Source organism: Oncorhynchus keta, chromosome 29 (assembly GCF_023373465.1).
Source record: "Oncorhynchus keta strain PuntledgeMale-10-30-2019 chromosome 29, Oket_V2, whole genome shotgun sequence".
Taxonomy (NCBI): domain Eukaryota; kingdom Metazoa; phylum Chordata; class Actinopteri; order Salmoniformes; family Salmonidae; genus Oncorhynchus; species Oncorhynchus keta.
The window spans coordinates 47,026,046-47,047,972 of NC_068449.1; the positions used below are offsets into that span (position 1 = coordinate 47,026,046).

Genomic DNA, 21,927 nt, shown 5'->3' on the forward strand with positions numbered 1-21,927 from the left:
GATCACGATCTTTCAAGCAGTCGTCACTAACATCCACAGCCAAAATCATAATTGTCTAAACCCTGCCTATTTCCACAATGTCTCTTCTTAACATTTTGTTTTAAAACCAACCTTAACCATAACTTTAATTAAAGACCAAAAAGCACTTTAAAAAAAAAATATCATTCATTTTTACGATATAGCCTAAATCACTTTGGCCGTAGAATCTAGTGGAAACCCTTTCATAGGATGAATGAAAATTAAGCCCATTTGAATTCTAAATGATAAACAAGTTAATAAAAAGTCAACATATCAAAAGGACAACATGATTTCTCATTAATTAACAGATTTGACCACCTAATTATAGGATTTAAAGGAACAGGTACCACCTGATTATGCTAAATGTTGTTGGGAGCGACATTATATTTGTTATGACTAGAACAAAGGTAAAACCAAATTCCAAAGGGGGAATATACAGTGCATTTGGAAATTTGCGCCTTATTCTAAAATTGATTAAACTAATTATTTTCCTCAATCTACCCACAATATCCCATAATGACAACGTGAAAACAGGTTTAGACATTTTAGCTAATTTATTACAAATAAAAAACTGATACCTTATGTACATAAGTATTCAGCCCCTTTGCTATGACACTCGAAATTGAGCTCAGGTGCATCCATTTACATTGATCCTCCTTGATATTTTTCTACAACTTGATTGGACTCCACCTGTGGTAAATTCAATTGATTGGACATTATTTGGAAAGGCACACATACGATCTGGGGAAGGGTACCAAAATATTTCTGCAGCATTGAAGATCCCCAATAACACAGTGGCCTCCATTATTTTTAAATGGAAGAAGTTTGGAACCACCAAGACTCTTACTAGAGTCAAACTAAGCAATCGGGGGAGAAGGGCCTTGGTCAGAGATGAGACCAAGAACCCGATGATGTTCACTCTGACAGAGCTCCAGAGTTCCTCTGTGGAGATGGGAGAACAACCATCTCTGCAGCGCCAAACGGAAGCAACTCCTCCAAACGGAAGCTACTCCTAAGTGAAAGGCACATGACAGCCCGCTTTGAGTTTGCCAAAAGGCACATAAAGATTCTCAGACCATGAGAAAACTCTTTGGCCTGAATGCCAAGCATCACGTCTGGAGGACATCTGTCACCATCCCTATGGTGAAGCATGGTGGTGGCAGCATTATGCTGCGGGGAGGTTTTTCAGAGGCAGGGACTGGGATACTAGTCAGGATGAGGGAAAGATGAAAGGAGAAAAGTACAGAGAGATCCTTGATGAAATCCTGCTCCAGAGCACTCAGGACCTCAGACTGGGGTAAAGGTTAACCATCCAACAGGACAACAACCCTAAGCACACAGCCAAGACAATGAAGGAGTGGCTTCAGGACAAGTCTTTGAATGTCCTTGAGTGGCCCAGCTAGAGCCCAAAATTTAACCCCGATCGATCATACATCTCCGGAGAGACCAGAAAATAGCTGTGCAGCGACGCCCACCATCCAATCTGACAGAGCTTGCGGGTCTGCAGAGAAGAATGGGAAAAACTCCCCAAATACAGGTGTGCCAAGCTTGTAACGTCATAACCAAGAAGACGCGAGGCTGTAATCACTGCCAAAGGTGATTTCACAAAGTACTGAGTGAAGGGTCTGAATACTTTCCGAATGCATTGTATTTATATAGTGTTAGACTTCAATGACAGTGTGTCGGCTATGCCAGCACACCAAACAACCAATCTGGATAATGGGAGAACGTTAGAGTACACAGATGCTCAACTGAGGGACATAGTAATACAAAATATTAGCCCAGGACACTTCACATGATAACTATAATAGTTCAGCTAAAGAATTGCTACGATTTATCTCCATTGTGGGCACTCCTATGCCTGATGAGGTAACTCAGGAAGGAGAAGCTCTTGGAACATAGTTTGCACTTGAAGGGCCTCTCCTTGGTGTGAATGGTCTGGTGCTGCTTCACATACCTTGCCTCCGCAAAGCTCTTCCCACACGTGGGGCAGGCATACGGCTTTTCAGAATCTGTCCTATTGCTTGGCCACTTACGTTGTGACCCTATGACACCAGAGGAGGTAGAAGCAGGAGCCACCACCGTCAGGTGGTTAGTCTTTGAGCTCCCTCCTTGACCTCTAGCCATTGTTTTGGTGTTGATGGGATTGTGTGCTGTGTTATATGTTAGGTTCCTCTCGTGGTGAACGCCCACCCTGACCCTGTCTGCATTCGTGGGGTTACCATGAGGCAGCTGAGGAAGGCTAGACTCAGGTCCAGGTTTACTATGAACCCAGTCACCAGGCATTAGATGGGATCCTGAAGGAAAAGAAAGACTTCCTGATAGACTACCACCCAGGGGATCTCCCACCACTCTCTGTGAAGGCTGAAGCCTAAGATGACCTGCTCTGTTCATCATGGATACTGTGGTGTTTGTATCATAGGAACAGGAGGGTCTGTCTCCATCAGCCCCAGGTCCTGCTTCATCCCTGCACTGAGACTGTGAAGAGAAGGGTCTGGGCTGCAGACTGGATCCCTGACTGGAGCATCTGTCTCTCTGATGAGCACCAGGACTGAGGTTGTTCAGTCCACCTGTCCATTGGTTGTGTTCTGTGTAGTGGTGGAATCTCTGTCCCTCGTCGGTTGGTCCTAGTTCCGAATCGGGACGGAATAACAATGGCTCCTGATCCATGGTTCTGATCCGGGGCCAGGGTTTGTGACCAGGAGCTTCAGAGGTCCACTCTCTCCCACCAGCAACACCGGATATCAGCAGGTCTTCATGGACTGCAGACTAAACACACATTTTACAAAAGAGCATATAAAAGGTTCATATAAGAAACTCTGTTGGACACACAGTAACATTACATATTATAAAATGTTCACCCACAGTCAAGCCCATCTCTAACACTGTGATTCAAGTACCCAACAATATGGACCATTGGAGATTTATTTGATTTTTTAAAGCCATGTGTTGATTCAATAATTAAGTATGTTTTGGTTCGACTGAAATAAGGGAAACTCAGTCCCTGCAATGATACAAAAAAAACAAAACAAGCCAGTCAGCAGAGTCAAATTTGTATTTAATTTCAACTAAAATGGTAATACACTTACATAATGTAAAGTACAGTACTTTTTTATTGAAGAAAACAATAAGTTGGGCTGTGGTGGTCATGACAAAATAAGTAGGGGAGTGGTGGTCATGACATTTTGTCAGCTGGTTATTGTCATGCAAAACTGTCAGTCTCACGTAATTGACCAGTAATTAACATAAACACGTTGAGCATCTCCAGGCCTCCATGCATACAAGCTGCTGATGAACTTTGGAACATCTACATTTAACAATATCAAATCAATTGAATATACACCATCACAATAAAGCCAAGATTTATTTTAGGCCAGTCTAAAGATACATGATATGAAGAAAATGTATTTCAGAAGAATAGAATATGAGTTGCCCTACTGTACACTGTCAAAAATACATAATTTTATGGCTATGCGCCATGCTGTAGGCTTGTTCATTTAGCAGACAATATATCCTTAAGTCCCATGCCATTGTGTTATATTATATGATTTTATAGTAAGAAGATTATAATTGAACTTAAAATAGAAAGGATATTTTTCCCTTTCCAGAGGAGTGCGCATATTAAGTGTCTATGTTGAACGTAAAAGTCATCATTTGAAACAGGTCCTATATGCTAGATTTTCAGTAATTTGGTAACTTTAGTTGTGCATGATACAAACTTTAGAATGCATTAGAAATCAAAAGATATATGGGCTGCATGATGCGACTCTTGGGTATTGACGATTTTGAGAATATCGCAAAAAAAGTTTGTGCTCGGTTCCTTGCCTCAGGCTGGCTGCACATGCTGTTCCCTCCAGCTTTCATCAAGTGACCATTCTTTCACCAGACTATTCTCAATTTAATCTGAACTAATATGTCAAATTAGTTTAGATCTATAATGGCCCATTATCAAATTGGCAGAAACATGGGCAAGAGAAAAAAAAATACATATCATCTGTATCGAATAGCGAATGGAGGCCACTTTCCCGCCGCTTCGTCCCATATCCGGTAAACTACGGTTATGTCGCCGCGCAACATGTGATAGATATTCCGCCCAAACTCTGTATGCCAGTGCTTCATTTGGGATACTAAGTGAAATCTTCAAGAGAAAATCGATAGTAACATGTTTTCACACCGAAACTGTATACGGTATTTCATTAAACTGTTGACAGCGCCTCTCTCTGCGCGCTGAATAATGTCATGAAGGAGAGCGGGGAGGAGATGGAAGCACATGGTGGTGAGATATTCTGTAGCTAAAGGTAATGTGTCAGCCTATTAATTATGAAAAATATAAAACGTGGCCTATTACTAGGCTATTCAAAATAAAATCAACATTCACTATAATGTAGACTGAATTAGTTTGATTTAGGCTTGGCCAATTTTGTACCAAAGATATATTATATCTGTTTTTTATTAACTTTTTTTCCATCAGTTTTTATTTTTTTATTTTAACTTTATTTATTTAACTAGGCAAGTCAGTTAAGAAAATTCATTCTTATTTTCAATGATGGCCTAGGAACAGTGGGTCATCTGCCTTGTTCAAGAGCAGAACTACAACTAATCAACTAATCACAGGGAGGTACGTTTTAAAAGCTCATACTCTTTTGGTGATAAGTGTTTGTGATTTTCGATGACATTGATGTCAGAGAGGCTAGAAGGACAATAGAGCCCTGAGAATCAGGCCATTAGCGACCTGACGATCATTACCGAGTTGGGCACTACTAACATATGTCCAGAGTGCTTAAAAGGAGATTACCATGACTGGTCACATAGAATTTTATTGAGGTCATGACTCATGATGCTGGATTACCGCAAAAGCCTTAGTAATAAGTATATATATTTTTCTCCCTATGGTAACACTTCACCTTTTCTGTAAATCTGGTACCCTCGCTTTGATAAAATGAATGAGAATACTTTGGAAAAGGTTTAACATTACACACAGCTTCATTACTTTGTCAAGGAAACATGAATTAAGGCACTATCAGTTCCTCATTATAAAACAAGCGCATCAAACAGGACAATGTTGTCATTTCTTATCAGTGAAGCATTTTAAAAGACCCCATCACACCAACCATCACCATATCATCTACTCTGCTTCATCATACTAATTCTTTCCTCAGTTCATTTGATCCAGTTCCCTACTACATAAAAAACATAATTAACTACAAACTAACTAATACTACTCTACACTATACATGGGCCGTGTGCATTTTCTGCTGGTGTAACCTGAGGTAGCTTCTCTCTGAGAACCTCTTCTCGCAGTGCGTACAGGCGAACGGCCTCTCTCCCGTGTGGACATTCAGGTGCCTCTTCAGGCTGGACGTGTGGGAGAAACTGACCCGGCACAGGTGGCAACCGAAAGGTTTCTCCCCTGTGTGGACCCTCTGGTGCCTCTTCAGGCTGGATAAGTGGGAGAAACTTGCCCGACACAGGTTGCAGCAGAAAGGTTTCTCCCCTGTGTGCATCCTCTGGTGGATCTCCACCTGTTGGGGGAAACTGAAGGCTTTCCCACAGAACGAACACGGGAATCGCTTCTCTTTGGCGCCACCACCTTTTCTGATTCCATCTCCACTACTGTCATTTGTCAATGGGCTTGTGTAGCTATTTAGTGTTGAGGCACTGTCATTGTCGGAGGTCTGGTTTAACATTAGAATAGTATGAGGAGGATGAAGGCCAGGGACTGTCTGTGTTGTTGCAGGGCCCATCTTCCAGTTGATAGATCCTATAGAAGGCAGGCTGAAGGCAGCATCTGTTACGGGGTTAACCTGAGGCCCAATCAGTCTCTCTGAATCACAACTATAGGAGCAGGACGGAGCATCGCTAGCCGAGTCTGTGTCTGTTCTCTCCCGACTCACACCCACACCACCCCGTCCCTGCAGACCAAATCTACGCCTTGCCCTGGTCTCAGCCAGTCTGTTGTCATGGAAACTAAGTTTGGCTGTTGTTTTGTGTTCGACTGTCTGTTTTGGGTTGTGGTTAACAGTGTTGTTCCCCAGCCCGGCATTAAGGATGCTGTCCCATCCACTGACCTCCACTATGTCACCTCTGGCCCTGGCCAGCTCGGTGATGTCGTCTCCTCGACCCTTGGCTGCTCCGGTCTGGGAATCCAAGATGGCCGCCCAGTCTCCTTTTTTAACCTCCAGCCAACCACCTGAAGGAAGAGAATATACTTTTTTTTTAAATGGCAGAGAACTCTACATATGGAGTTTTTTTTAAATCAATTACCTGGTCAAGTTCATGCATTGTGTGTTTTTGTATGTAAACATAAGTTGTATTGATTTAATTTTCACATTACATTACTATTTCCATTGAATATCTATTACTGTATGTAGGCTACTGTATGTGCATTTCTCCCTTACCTTGCTCCCCCATCTTTAGTCCACTCAGCAGGTCAATGCTCTCTGGTCCGTCTTCTATTGTCTCCTCTTTGATCAGCAGCAGATCAGGCTTCCCATCCTCCATGTCTACTGGCTGTAAGAGATACATAGTGAGAGGATGTTGGATCAAGAAATCTGATATGAGCATCCTGCTATGCAGCATCTTCTGATTGGGCAATGAGGAATTGCTATGACTACTATACAAACATGTTAGTTGATTTTATTACTTTATACTCTTTAATGGTTTGATAATTCAAAGACATGGTCCCACACTTAAGACAAAATGAATCAAGACCAGGACCCGTATCCACGATGTGTCTCAGAGTAGAAGTTCTCCTATTCTAACGGGTAAAAATAAAAGCTATGCTTGAAGCATCTTTAGTCATAAGAGTCCCATCTAGTCTACAGATATTTAGGAGACCTCATGAACTGTCCTAACTAGTTGAGTTCCCAGCAAGTGTCTTGATAATAGAAAAGGTCAGCGAGTCAGTGGTTCCTGCACCATAGGCAATTACTTTAGAGTTCTTGAAAGAAAGTGTTTATATTTGAATATGATCAACCCATAAATGATGTAGACCTACCTGCACCAGTATCTCTTGCGCTTTGACAATGATTTCACATTATATGCCTAAATTGTTTTAACCACTACGCTAATAAATAATCCAATTTAAAAAAAATATTATTTCAATAACCAACATTATGTTATTTTAAGTTATCCCTTTAGCACAATATCACCTTGATAGACGATGACAGTCTATCTTTAAAAAATATACTTAAATTGGGCATGCCTGTAGGTTTGGAAATTGAAAGCATTAGATAATGTTGCATAACATTTTTGAAAGTCTATCATTTTCACATGGTATGGCCTATGTTAACTTTGATTATATTCAATGAAAATTATAGACTGTTCAAACGATTTATGCAACATTATCGGCAAGTTGGTTGATGCCTACTGTGCCAAAGCGATTTAGAGTTGTTAAACGGTAGTGACGAATGTGTTGATATAACTGTAATAGCCCATTAACAAAATTCAGTTTTTAACCACCATCAGAATTGGTTACAAAAAAGGTTATGCATGCAAAAAATATTAGGCAAGAATTAAGAGTAGGCAAAGTAATTGTATTAGGTGAAAATTAAATGAAACATTTTACCATTGCAACATTTGATGCTTGTCTGAAGCATTCTATAGTCCAAAGCAGGCAATACCTCATCGTGATGAGTTATTCCCCGTAATTCTAATTCCTATGACCGAAAAGAGCTTCTGGACATCAGAACAGCGATCACTAACCTCGATTTGGATTAATATTTCTACTTCAACGAGTCAGAGGAGCAGGACCTACTGCTCACCCCGGACCAGGCCCTAATAACGAAGACTTGGAGAAGAAAAAGACTGCGCAAGAGAGGCCAACATGCAGGCGCCCTGACAAACTACGTAGGCGAATACATAAACCACCTCTAACCCCCCTTCTATTTGCGAATGTACAATCACTGGAAAACAAACTGGGCGAGCTCCATTCGAGACTATCCTATCAACTGCACCTGAAGAACTGTAATAACCTATGGTTCTCGGAGTCTTGGCTGAACATGAACATGGATAATATACATCTGGCAGCAGTAGGACAGAATGGCAGCATCCAGTAAGCTCAAAGGGGAGGTGTATGTCTCTTTGTTAACAACAGCTGGTGTGCGATCTCTAATATTAAGGAAGTCTCGAGGTTCTGCTCTCATGAGTTCGAATACCTCATGATAAGCTCTAGACCATACTATTTACAAAGAGAGTTTATCTATATTTTTCATAGCTGTCTATTTACAACCCCGACAAGATGATGGGACTAAGACCACACTCAACAAGCAGTATAGGGCCATAAGCAAACAAGAAAATGGTCATCCAGGGGAGGTGCTCCTAGTGTACAGTGATTTTAATGCAGGAAAACTGAATCCATTTTGCCTAAAAAAAAAACCTCTAGATCACCTTTACTCCACACACAGAGACGCATAATAACTGCCTTCTATGCTCGCTTCGAGGCAAGCAACAATGAACCATGCATGAGCGCACCAACTGTTTCGGACCGCTGTATGATCATACTCTCCGAAGCTGATGTGAGAGAACCTGTTTAAAGTTCTAACATTCACAAGGCCGCAGGGCCAGACGGATTACCAGACGCGTAATCAGAGCATCCGCTGACCAGCTGGCAAGTGTCTTCACTGACATGTTCAACCTCCACCTGACCCCGTCTGTAATACCTACATGTTTTTATTTTACCTTTATTTAACTAGGCAAGTCAGTTAAGAACAAATTCTTATTTTCAATGATGCCCTAGGAACAGTGGGTTAACTGCCTGTTCAGGGGCAGAACGACAGATTTGTACTTTGTCAGCTTGGGGATTTGAACTTGCAACCTTCCGGTTACTAGTCCAACGCTCTAACCACTAGGCTACCCTGCCGCCACATGTTTAAAGCAGACCACCATAGTCCCTGTGCACAAGAACGCCTCGGTAACCTGTCTAAATGACTATTGCCTCAAAGCACTCACATCTGTAGCCATGAAAAGCTTTTAAAGGCTGGTCATTGCTCACATCAACACCATCACACCAGACACCCTGGACCCACTCCAATTCGCATACCGACCCAACAGAGCCACAGATGACACCATCTCTATTAAACTCCACACTGCCCTCTCCCACCTGGAAAAGAGGTGACAATGCTGTTCATTGACTACAGCTTAGCGTTCAACCCGATAGTGCCCTCAAAGCTCATCACTAAGCTTAGTCCCCTCCTGTACTCCCTGTTCACCACAACTGTGTGGACGCACACGACTCCAACACCATTAAGTTTGCTGACAACACGACGGTGGTAGGCCTGATCATCGACGACGATGAGACAGCCTACAGGGAGAAGATCAGAGAAGTGGCAGTGTGGTGCTAGGACAACAACCTCTTCCTCAACGTCAGCAAGGCAAAGGAGCTGATCATGGACTACAGGAAATGGAGGGCTGAGCACGCCCCCACTCACATCAACCAGACTGTAGTGGAGTGGATCAAGTGCTACAGGTTCCTCAGTGTCCACATCACTAAGGACCTATCATGGTCCACACACACACCAACACAGTCATGAAGAGGGCATGACAATGCCTCAGGAGGCTGAAAAGATTTGGCAACTGCTTGGCATCCAACCACAAAGCGCTATAGAGGGTAGTGTATACACAGGAGTCAAGCTCCCTGCCATCCAGAACCTTTATACCAGGCAGTGTCAGAGGAAGGCCCTAAAAATTGTCAAAGAACCAGTGCAGTGACCTTACCGCCACCCCGGTGGTCACGAGTCATGAAGGCAGTCAAATTCCATGTAACCTTTTAGTCACGGTAATTAGGCTTCTCCAAGCTCTGATGCTGCTGATGGTCATTAGTAGAATACCAAACTTGCTAACTGCCTGGTACTCAGCACTCTATTGTCCCTCTAATCACTCTGGCATCAATGCAAATGTATTCGAAAATCTAATCAAACACTTCATGAGAGTCCATAAGCTCATGTTGCATAACATTTCTACGGCTATGAAATTGTGTAAGAAAACAGAGTGATGGCCTCTTAAAAAAAGGAGGATCCCATCAGATTTCTATAGGCTAGGCCTACTATATTTATTTCTCAACTTTCCTAATATTAAGCATATTGCTTCTCTTTACAACAGGAGTATAGCCAACCTGGCTGGCATGAAAATGAACCACGGAAAAGCGTCCTCTATTCTCTATTTAAGTGCATAGATGACATGTATTTTTTTCCCCTGCCCATTTCGAGACAGGTGCAAAATAATGGTCCATTTCTAAATCAAAATGGATTTCACACATATATTATTTAGTATATGTAAAGATAAAATTAAATCAAGAATAGTCTAATGGGTGACTATTAGCTTATCACTTGTTAATTATATATTATCACTTGTGAATGATGCCCAGCATAAGGCAAGAAAAATATACTTAATTTAAAAAAAATCATAATCGCACACCTCATATAGCCTAGCCCATAGGCCTGTTTGAAGGTTTATTTCACAACTAAAAAGTGGTCAAATAACTTCTTAAAATGAAGCACATTAATCCACTTTACAAGGGGTGTAGAGCCTAAATGGCATATATTAGCAGCGCCTGAGTTTCATGCATAATTGTGTGGTCACTTTTGATAATGGTGTTTTCCTGCTAATGGAACCTTCACGCTTTTAGCCTACTGCCGTGTGCGTATTGCTGTGCTTATAATGTGAAGAAATAGCCTAATATCTTTTCAACATTTTAAGCTAAATGTTCTGATCTGTTGCATCAGCCACATTGCGTAACAAAGTTTTTTTTGATGCTAGTGGTTATATTAATTTGAGATTTATTGAATCCCACAACTGCCCCAGACTATGTTTGGAATATTTATTTCTCGTACAGAATATAATAGGCCAACTTTTGTACTATGGGGGATAATAGATTGACATAGGCTAGTGCTTTTGCTGTAAGTTAGGCCTGATCATCTTGTTGGCTGACGAAAAGCAAATGTGGACAGTTCTTCCAATATCTTCAATCTTCGGAATTGGATAAGAACGTGCTCAGTTGCGTCCCGATGTGTCTGTCTTCACTTGTAGCCTGTGAGAAAGACCAGATCACGTGATGGAGAGCCGTGTGAGTGAGAAGTGCTACGGAGCATGCAGCAATCAGGGTGAAGGGCTGCAAAAGGCATGGATTTTTTTTAGGGTGCACTATGGCCACACAAGGGGATGCCGTCGGGAAATTCAAGGCATTATCAAGTGCTTCTCAAATTGTGAATGAGAGACCTGACAAGTGTGTACAGCCTGCGCAAAAAAACAACAATGCAGAGTTCATGCCTTTCAAGTGACAAAAGAAAATAATTTAGATTCGCATCATGCAGCCTTACAATGTATTACAAATCAAAACATGAAGCCCAACGTTTGTAGAACAACTAAAGATACAATAATAACTCTAAATTAAACATGTAGGAGTACCTATTTTTGGTAACCGCTCAACACAGAATAGCCGCATGTGTGCACTCCCTCAAATGGTTTGGAGAAAATATCCTTTCTATTTTATTCAGCTTTGTTCAATTGTATTCTTCATACTATAAAATAATGCCACAGAATTCTAAGCAAATCTTGTCTGCTAAATGAACTAGTGTATCCCACAGCCATTTGGCATAGCCAGATCAGGACCTAACATAAGGACAACTCAGAGTATGCTATTCTGTTCTTCTGAAATAGACTACATTTCCATCATATCATGCTTCTTTAGACCTGTCTAAAATAAATAATGGATTTGTTGTGAAGGTGTAAGCTTTATTAAATGGATTTATTAGACTTTTTCAAATGTAGATGTTCCAAAGGTCTGCATCAGTGGCTTTTAGGCAGGAGTATGGAAGCCAGGAGATGCTAAATGTGTTTATGTTAATTAAAGGTCAATTACCGTGAGACCAACAGTTATTTGCTTGACAATCACCGGCTGACGAAATTTCGTGACCAGCACAGCCCTAGTCTGGAACCAGCAGGACCCTGAACACAGCTTCTACTCCCAAGCCATAAGACTGCTAAATAGTGAGTTAAATAGTCCGGGTAGCTACTTGGTTAACTATCTTCATTGAACTTTTTGCACTAACTTTTTTTGACTCATCACATACGCTGCTGTTTATTATCTGTCCTGTCGACTTTATTCCTAGTTATATGTACATATCTACCTCAATTATCCTAGTACTGGTACCCCATGTATCGTTACTCATTCTGTATTTATTATTATTCTGTTATTACTTTTCTTTCTCACTGCATTGTTGGGACGGGCCTGTAACAATGTCAATGAGCGTCATCACTATCTTTCCTTTACGGTACCTCAAAATGTCCTGATTACCAGCTGAGAAACTTTTAAGAGTTGATTTTACTCCTGGCTCAGAGTTTGTCTGAGCAGTGTCTTAATATCATCCTAAAATCTACTCTGAGCTCAGATGTCTTAAAACAGATTATAACCAAATTCCTGTGACTTTTTCTGAGACACTTTGTGGATACGGCCCCAGGGTAGTCTCAGAATAGAAGTGCTGATCGAGGATCAGGTCCCCATCTGTCTATATTGTCTTATTCATCATTATCTAAAAGGCAAAACTGATCCTAGTTCAGCACTCCTACTCAGAGAGGTTTTGTGGATCCGAGCCCTGGCCTAATACCATTCAGACAGTAGTCTACAGTGGGCTCACCTCAGTGAGACTGTGTGTGGTCCTGTGCTGCTCAGCTGGTTCCTCTGCGAGTTCAGGAGGTGGTGTAGTCTGGTTGTCCTCCATGACCATGGTCCCATCAGGGTTCCTCAGACTCTCCTCACACCCCTCCTCCTTCACCAGCAGAACCTCTGGACCCTCCTCCTCCTGGAAGAGACAGGTGATACAGATTACACAGACATCCACTCCCTCAGGTACGCACACACAGATACACACTTTCAACATGGAGTGTTTACCCTCCCCACTACATGAGTCCTGTACTGTAGTTAAAGAATGATAAGGGGATTTATATGTTTAAAGATAATGATTAAATAATTCCACCCTGAAACCTAACTATTAGGGATTATAGTTTATGTAGCATGTATAAGAAATAATTAAAGTATTAAACGTAAGTCCAACTAGGTTCAGAAGAGACCTGTGAGGGAGAGAAATGTGTGTTTATATGTGTGTCTAAGAAAATATCGAGAACAATTAAACTGTGTTTGACCCGACCTGGCTAGAACTGTCGGCTGGGTAGTGATACACAGTGGTGAGAACTCTGGAGAAGGATACAACTCATCTACTGTTCGTGTGTATGTATGTGTGTAGGATATTTACTGTTTGTGTGGAAGTATGTGCGTAAGTAAGGAGCAAGGTATAAAATGGATGCATAATGGACTTCAGAGTGCTCTCGTGAATAAACATTTTGACTATTGTAAGCTGGGAACTCTGTCTGTTTCATTTAAACCAGAACCTTACAAACTCTGGGTTGCAGACTGAGTAAATTAATTGAAGTTTATGAACATTGATAAAGAAATTCTCATAATACAGAATGACTTCTTTGTTAAACCCATCATGGTGGACATAAATATGACGTTGTAGGTTAAAAAAAAAGTCAGCTACGATAAGTCAAAAGTCATCATCAGACAAACCTGACTAAACTATTTTGACATGTACAGTAGGTGTTTTTTAGTGTGGGTATATTTAGTAAGTGTATATTGGTTATAAAGCTCTGTTGGATGTATGCAGAATAGGGTGAGATCAGATGTGATGTATACTAAAGACAGTCTCAATGAAAGTCTTGGGATGAAAAGTCTGAGTTTTGAATACACAATATATAAACCATACATACGTCTCAACTAAAAACTGCATGAACTTGATGAAATGCATTCATTTACCCATAAACAATAAGATAGTTGAATAGAAGTAATGATACAGGCATTTGTGAACATCATATAGCCTACACAGTACAAACACAATATGAACATCTTGAAGAACAATCTGGCCTTAATAGCCATGTACTCTTATCTCAACCTGGCACAGCCAGAAGAGGACTGGCCACCCCTCAGAGCCTGGTTCCTCTCTAGGTTCCTGCCTTTCTAGGGAGTTTTTCCTAGCCACCGTGATTCTACATCTGCATTGTTTACTGTTTGGGGTTTTAGGCTGGGTTTCTGTATAGCACTTTGACATTTGCTGATGTAAAAAGAGCTTTATAAATACATTAGATTTTTATTTGATGCAACATACTTTTTAGTGTTAATATATTTGTATTTAACCTTTATTTAACTAGGCAAGTCAGTTAAGAACAAATTCTTATTTACAATGACGGCCTACACAGGCCTAACCCGGACGATGCTGGGCCAATTGTGCGCCGCACTATGAGACTCCCAATCACGTCCGGTTGTGATACAGCCTGGAATTGAACCAGGGTCTGTAGTGACGCCTCTAGCACTGAGATGCAGTGCCTTAGACCGATGTGTCTTAGACCACTGCCTTATATATCACACAATGTCTGGATGCAATATTTTGCTCAGGAATATTCAACACTGAAATCTGTTACTCTCATTAATCCAAATGCATCTGTGGTTCTTCTCTTGACAACAATGAAAATGAATATGTATTTAATGATTGGAATGGTTACAAATCGTGTTACATATTGCTTAACATGTCAGCTACATATTGCAATATAATTTTTAGATGATATTATATCGATATTTGACTCCAATTACCGATTTATAAAAAATAAAAAATGTTTTATTATTATAACTGTTTTGCTACTGTAGGTAGCGGTAGCTGGCACTAGTCAGCTGTACCTGCGGAAAAAACTTCTGGTATTTTTCATCCTGTAGCTTGTTCTCCATCTTCTTTTTAAATAGTGAGCCAACATGTTTTCAGCACTTTTATTTCCCAGATTTATAAAAACTTGTTTTCTCACGCTCTCTCCTCTCTCTGCAGCAGACATATGATGAGCAATATGTTTGGAACATCAAATTGCAACATCGAATCGGAATACATACACAATTGTGAGAAGTGTAAGAAATATTGCATCGGAACCTAACTATTGTGATAATATTTTATCATGTGGTCCCTGACAAATTCCAGCCTTACTTTCTATGTTACAGAGTGGAATGTTTTTTCTGCTGGTGTATCCTGAGGTATCTCCTCTCCCAGAAACGCTTCCTGCAGTGCGTACAGGTGATGGGCTTTAGCAAGCTACATTATCTTCTGTCGAGGGAGGACCTGGTTTTCAGAGTGTATATTTATTAATTCTGAATACATTTGTTCCTTTTCTATTATCTCTCTTTTCTTTCTCTGCATTGTTGGGAAGGGCCATAAGTTTGCATTTCACTGTCCGTCCACACCTTCGGAAAGTATTCAGACCTCTTGACTTTTTAAAAACATTTTTGGATGGGGAGCGTTGCTGCACAGCTATTTTCAGGTCTCTCCAGAGATGTTTGATTGGGTTCAAGTCCGGGCTCTGGCTGGACCACTTAAGGACATTCAGAGACTTGTCCCAAAGCCACTCCTGCGTTGTCTTGGCTGTGTGCTTAGGGTCGTTGTCCTGTTGGAAGGTGAACCTTCGCCCCAGTCTGAGGTGCTGAGCACTCTGGAACAGGTTTTCACCAAGGATCTTTCTGTACTTTGCTCTCTTATCCTGACTAGTCTCCCAGTCCCTGCCGCTGAAAAACATCCCCACAGCATGATGCTACCACCACCATAGGGATGATGCCAGGTTTCCTCCAGATGTGACGCTTGGCATTCAGGCCAAAGAGTTCAATCTTGGTTTCATCAGACGAGAAAATCTTGTTTCTCACGGCCTGAGTGTCCTTTAGGTGCCGTTTGCAACTCCAAGCGGGCTGTCATGTACCTTTTACACATGAGGAGTGGCTTCCGTCTGACCACCACCATAAAGGCCTGATTGGTGGAGTGCTGCAGAGATGGTTGTCCTTCTGGAAGTTTATCCCATCTCGACAGAGGAACTCTGGAGCTCTGTCAAAGTGACCATTGGGTTCTTGGTCACCTCTCTGACCAAGGCCCTTCTCCGCCGATTACTCAGTTCGGCCGGGCGGCCAGCTCTAGGAAGAGTCTTGATGGTTCCAAACTTCTTCCATTTAAGAATGATCAGGGCCACTGTGTTCTTGGTCTACGGACAATTCCTTCGACCTCAAGGCTTTGTTTTTGCTTTGACTTGCACTGTCAACTGTGGGTCCTTATATAGACGTGTGTGCCTTTCCAAATCATGTCCAATCAATTGAATTTACCACAGGTGGACTCCAATCAAGTTGTAGAAATGGCTCAAGGATAATCAATTGAAACAGGAGGCACCTGATCTCAATTTCGAGTCTCATAGCAAAGGGTCTGAATACTTATGTAAATAAGGTATTTCAGTATTAGCAAAAATGTTTAAAAAATATATAAAAACCTGTTTTTGCTTTTTCATTATGGGGTATTGTGTGTAGATTGATTGAAGAAAAACAATTTAATCCATTTTAAAATAAGGCTAACGTAACTAAATGTGGAAAAAGTCAAGGGGTCTGAATATTTTCCGAAGGCACTGTATATGCATGAAACGTACATTATGGGAAACTTGTCTCACATTCAGTCATAGTTAGTAGAATAATGAATGGATTTGCAATATCTTGGCACTGTCAACTTTTAGAAGGAAAATGTATAATTTAAACCACCTAAATATATTCACATTCACTGAACATTTCGTGTTTAAAACGCAAACATTAATTTCCCAACTGTTTTTTCTATAATCCTAAAGGCTCTTTATCATTTTCCATACTTTATATTGTAATGCATTCAACATTGTGCAGGTCCACCATGGTATTGGGCACCTGCTATTTGAGGTCTCATCTGGTTTAGAAATCAAACTCTGGTTTTCTTATTGCAAAGCACGTTACAACATGTTACAACTGTTTTTAAAGAAGATTGTACTGCAAGGTATGCTATATGATTTGGCTAATATGCAGCCATCATTATTAGACCTCCATTCATGACACACACATCTTTCTACCTACATGCTTTTATTGGGTTTCTATGCAAATTATATGATCAAATGTTTATTTAAGCTTGCAGCTAGTTACTTGAAATGAGACAAAACATGATTTAAAAAATTGAATTCACTGACGAAGAAAGCTAATGAAACACAAATTGACATTTACAGTAGCTGACTAGGCTAGTCAAAATAACATTTGCTAGCTTTCAATAAGTTGGCTAAATTGTAAACGCCGTTATCTCTTCATAAAATCAAGACAATTCATGTTGCATGCTGCATATTTCCAGTGCACTTAAACAGATATTTATCTTATTTCAGTCTTTGGGAGTTAGCTATATCTGTTCCCCTTCATCAGACAGCAGCATGTGTTTTCACAAGAGGCCGTATTTACATCGTAGATAGAAGCAGTCCATTGGCTGCCTTCATCACAAGGTGTTTGTGCTGGAGTTCTGATTGGTTCAAAGTTAAGCAGTTTAGAATATTTGCCCAACAGAATTTTGGAATATACTTTTTAGGAGAAAATTAGTAAGAATTGAAAGTACCAATACATGCAATAGTGATCATAAGAATATTTTACTGTCATCAGCTCCTCCCTCGACAGGGATGAATCAACTTAACGTTTTTCGGCCCTCCACCTAGTCTCTATCTTGTGTGGACCTTCATGTGCCTCTTCAGATGGTGCTGGTGGGAGAACCGCTTATCACACTGGGGGCAGCTGTAGGGTTTCTCCCCTGTGTGGACCCTTTGGTGCCTCTTCAGGTCACAAGCCTGGGCAAAGCGTTTGTGACACTGTGTACAGCTGAAGGGTTTCTCTCCTGTGTGGACCCTCTGGTGGATCTCCACCTTCTGGGGGCAGCTGAAGCCTTTGTTACAAAACATGCAGAGGAACCGTTTCTCTTTACTATTGCCTGATGCGGCTCCCACTCCCTGGCCTCTAGCCCTGTCGTTTGAGATCGATACCTGATCGAAAAGAATGTGGCCGTGAGAATCGTAAGGCCCAATCGACAAGGACACTGGGTCAAGATCCCTGCGCGAGTGTAAAGGGGAGTGAGTTGCAACATCCGGATTTGTCTCTGAGCTTTCCCTATAATCTAAGAAACCTCTGCTCTGTGAGAGTCCGTATCCTAGGTGACTATCCGCATTCCATGTGGGAGGAACCTCACACTCCACTTTCACTTCATCTACAACCAAACCCTCTCCTTTCTTATCTAGGCACCCTTCAGAGTATACATGACTACTGTACCGGTTCCAGTCCCCTCTAGACAGATCAGTCTGTGTCTCTAAACCCAAGGTCATGTTGCCAGGGTCCATCTCTGTAGTGTAAGAACAAGATGGATCATGTAACGCGTCATCTGAGTCCCGTTGGGACTGAACCATCCTCGGGCTCTGATTACCGTAAAGTAAATACTCTGAGCCGGGAGCAGGATCAGATGCTGTGTGACACACCAGTCTCCCTTGGTCTGATCTGTGGTCAGATCCTGTGTCTAGCCTTTGTGTTTCAGTTAAAGTCTCTGTGTCTGTTTCTGTCTTGAGAACGGCGTTCAGCGTTCCACTGACCTCCATGATGTTGCGTCGGGTCCTGGGCTGCGCTGGGGCGGTGGTAAGGTCCTCTGTGGCTACAGGGGGTGCTCCAGACGCTCCAGTCTGGATGTCTCTGCTGTGCTGTTGGATTTCCTCTCCTTCAGAACTCTCCTGCTTGACCCCAGGACCTGCAGCCTCTGCATCTGCAGACTGACAAAAGAAAAGAGGAGGTTATTACTGGTACATGAGTTGAATTGTATAACAGCATCTTAGAAAAGTCTTACAAGCTCCCCTATGGCAGATGTAAATGTAAGCAAGTGAATAGCTGAGGGGAACCTTTCTGAAATAAACGGGCCAAATTTAATTACATTTTTTATATAACACTATTACACTCACCTCTATCACGATTACATGCTGGGTTGAAGTTCCACTCCCATCATCAACAGTGATTGGTTGGCCATCTCCCCATGTATTGTGTCTCGCTGGCTTCTCAAAGCTCCTGTTGCCTCCAGTGAGATGTGCTTCACCTGAGAGTGAATGGGGGGGGGGGTTAGCTACTGTCAATGCTCAACGCTATATTGTACACTATTGCCAGTTTTGACACTGTCTAGAATTGGTAAGGATGTAAGGTAACACTTAGCATAACTAGTTTATATACTTTTTATTGATCAATGTATTATGTTCCATGCAACACATGGCGTTCGTTGATTAAATAATAGCTAATGTAGTAAATTAATCTGGCTAGAATATTATTTGTTTCTTTGTTCAAGATAGCTAAGTAATCTGGGGAATTATTGCATACTATCCAAAAACTGACCAAGACCCAATTGCAGTTAACACATGTTAACACATGTGCAGAGGGGAACGGGGCGACAGGCACGGAGTTATATATGGATGGCGTTAGGCCGCGCAGCCTCAGCCTTCTGCAAAATGTACCTCTTGCTATTCCTCTGTACCGGTCGAGGATCTTGACACTACTGGTACGACTGGCGACGACGCGCTCCCGTGCTACCTTTAGTTCCAGTAGCTGTAGTTTCCTCCGCAATGCCCTATTTTCTTTCTGGCTTTGAGTTATTTCCAAACGAAACACTGCATAGTCGTCATCTACGAGTTTACAGATATCTGCTACGGCTGCATTTGCTAGCACCTCCATGATGGAGGCTATTTGACTGTGAAAAACCATACAGTTAGCCATTGTTAGCAGCTAACTAGCGTTACCTAAAAAAAAACGTCTATTAACCAAGTCCGGCCTCCAACGCGAATTAAAGACTACATGGGGTAAGTATGTGATGCTGTGCAGTTAAATAAGTCATATGTTGAGTTCCATGTTGACAATACACGTCTTAATATCAACAATAAAAAACGCTAATGTGGAAATTCTTCTTGGTCACTGATCACTTCCGTTTACACTGAAGAGAAACGATGTTATTGGGTGGCGTCATAGCTCAAAGGGTGTGGCTAAATGAGAAGGATATGCGCGCTGTTGTTTGAATTACGGTACTGTTTATTGTGTTACACATCAAATCTCCTTCTTTAAGGTTTTATGGCAAACTACACCAATTGGTATTGAAACAAAATATTCCATTGCGGGAAGGGGGGTTAAACCGAGATCATACAAAATGCATAAAAATATCATTCCACTCCTTCAGTCACAGTTTAAATCCCATCCCTAAACAGGCTCAGGTGCCTGTGAGGATGGAACATTAAATCGACAGGATTCCTTGTAATGCCTCTGCTGTCAAATTCCTGAATCCCAAAAAACATGTTGAAGCAGTGAAGAGGGTGGTAGAGAAAGGTCGGTACTCGGTGAGGGATCCTGAGAGGATTTCTGTGAGTAGGCAGAAGCTAATAGAGAGTGATGGAAAGAATGTGCTTCAGTAAGGTAGGTTTCTTGGCATTCATAGCTATGGTTGTCAATAGTACTGCAGAAATGGATCGAAAGTCGCCGAAAATAGAGGTTGTGGTGGCAGCGGCAGAGAAATACTTGGGATTGCGAGGTTTTACTGCAGAACAGTTGCAGGGGGTGTAGAGTGGTAGTGTTCTGTCCTTCCAGACCGTTCGATGTAGCTTGATAGTTACAACAAGTCGATCTGTTGCTAGCTAGCAGGAGCAGATTGCTAAAACGCCCCTTTCCTGGAATGACATGCTAGCGATACAGCTGTCAGTTTATTCTAGGTAACAGTTTAAGACGACGAAATCTATAGGACAAGTACTGTAAATCTAATACAGTAATCAAGGCAGGACCCACTCATTTAATTCCTACTGACAAATAAGAACTGACACATTATCCCTGTCAATAGTAGGATGACTGCAGAGCACCCTGCCTCAGACTGTCAGGATGTTCCTTTTCTAGTTCACAAACAAACTACTAATTCATTCTTGTCTCTCACTTTTGTCTCACATGATTTATTCAGCTCTCCTGTGTCCTGCTCCAAGAGATCAACCAAGTGCTATTCACCAGTGGTGTAGTACTTAAGTAAATATACTTGAAAGTATTTCTTAAGTCGTTTTTGGGCTATCTGTACTTTACTATTTGTATTTTTTACAACTTTTACTTGACTACATTCCTAAAGAAAATTATATACCTTTTACTCCATACATTTTCCCTGACACCCAAAATGTACTCTTTACATTTAGAATGCTTAGCAGGACATGAACATTATAAAATTCACACACTTATCAACATCCCTGATCATTCCTACTGCCTCTGATCTGATCACTCACTAAACACATGCTTTGTTTGTAGATCATGTCTGTGTGGTGCCCCTGGCTATCTGTAAATTAAAATAATGCAGTCTGGTTTGCTTAATATAAGGAATTTGAAATTATTTATACATTTACTTTTTATACTTAAGTATATTTTAGCAATTACATTTGACTTTTGATACTTAAGTATATTTCAAACCAAATACTTTTAGACTTACTCAAGTAGTACTTTACTGGGTGACTTTCACTACTTGAGTACTTTTCTATAAAGGTATCTTTACTTTTACTGAAGTATGACAATTGGGTACTTTTTCCAACACTGCTATTCACTGACAGAGATCGCTAGCTAATGAAACACAAATTGACATTTACAGGAGCTGGCTTGACTAATCAAACATTGGCAAGCATTCAATAAATTGGCTAAATGGTAAATGGAGTTACCTCTTCATACGATCAAAACAATTCATGCTGCAGATTTCAAGTGCACTCAAAAACAGATATTTATCTTATTTCAGTCTTTGGGAGCAAGCTATAGATGTTCTTCTTCAGACAGCAGCTCATGTCTGACAGGTGACAAACTTGTTTTATATTACTATTTTAACATGGAGTGTGGACAATTCTATTGTCTCTGTCAGGAGCCCAGGCTTTTGCAAAAGACGGTAGAGTTCTCATCTCTGGACCACACAAGCTTCAGAATGCATTCTGCTAAGGTCCTTGTCTCTCTCTACATCGGTCAGCTACATTGGTGACCATGGTGGGATCCTTTCAATA

At 41.2% G+C, this 21,927-nt stretch overlaps 1 protein-coding gene across 2 annotated transcripts; it reads right to left on the reverse strand.

Moving 5' to 3' along the window:
• Positions 1 to 250: 250 nt before the first annotated feature.
• LOC118361918 (uncharacterized) lies at positions 251 to 19,881 on the reverse strand. Of its 2 annotated transcripts, XM_052485295.1 has the most exons (7): positions 19,387 to 19,881; positions 18,847 to 18,977; positions 18,487 to 18,660; positions 12,651 to 12,815; positions 6,417 to 6,528; positions 6,087 to 6,208; positions 251 to 2,787 (listed from the first exon to the last, which is right to left on the reverse strand). In XM_052485295.1, the coding sequence occupies exons 1-7, from the start codon at positions 19,643 to 19,645 to the stop codon at positions 1,846 to 1,848; spliced, it is 1,905 nt and encodes a 634-aa protein (XP_052341255.1). In that variant the 5' UTR covers positions 19,646 to 19,881; the 3' UTR covers positions 251 to 1,845. The 2 variants fall into 2 exon arrangements, with proteins under 2 accessions (XP_052341255.1, XP_035598043.2); XM_035742150.2 differs by lacking the exon at positions 251 to 2,787 and having other exon boundaries at positions 3,056 to 6,208.
• Positions 19,882 to 21,927: the final 2,046 nt, after the last annotated feature.

Bases quoted from the DNA above. Each gene is read 5' to 3' on its own strand.
- LOC118361918 (XM_052485295.1), bottom strand. From the start codon at position 19,645: ATGGCTAACTGTATGGTTTTTCACAGTCAAATAGCCTCCATCATGGAG. The intron at 18,978-19,386 runs GTACATTTTGCA...ATTCACTCTCAG, and splicing joins GTACAGAGGAATAGCAAGAG to GTGAAGCACATCTCACTGGA. The intron at 2,788-6,086 runs GTCAGTGGATGG...ATGTGTGTTTAG, and splicing joins CCAGAGGTGACATAGTGGAG to TCTGCAGTCCATGAAGACCT.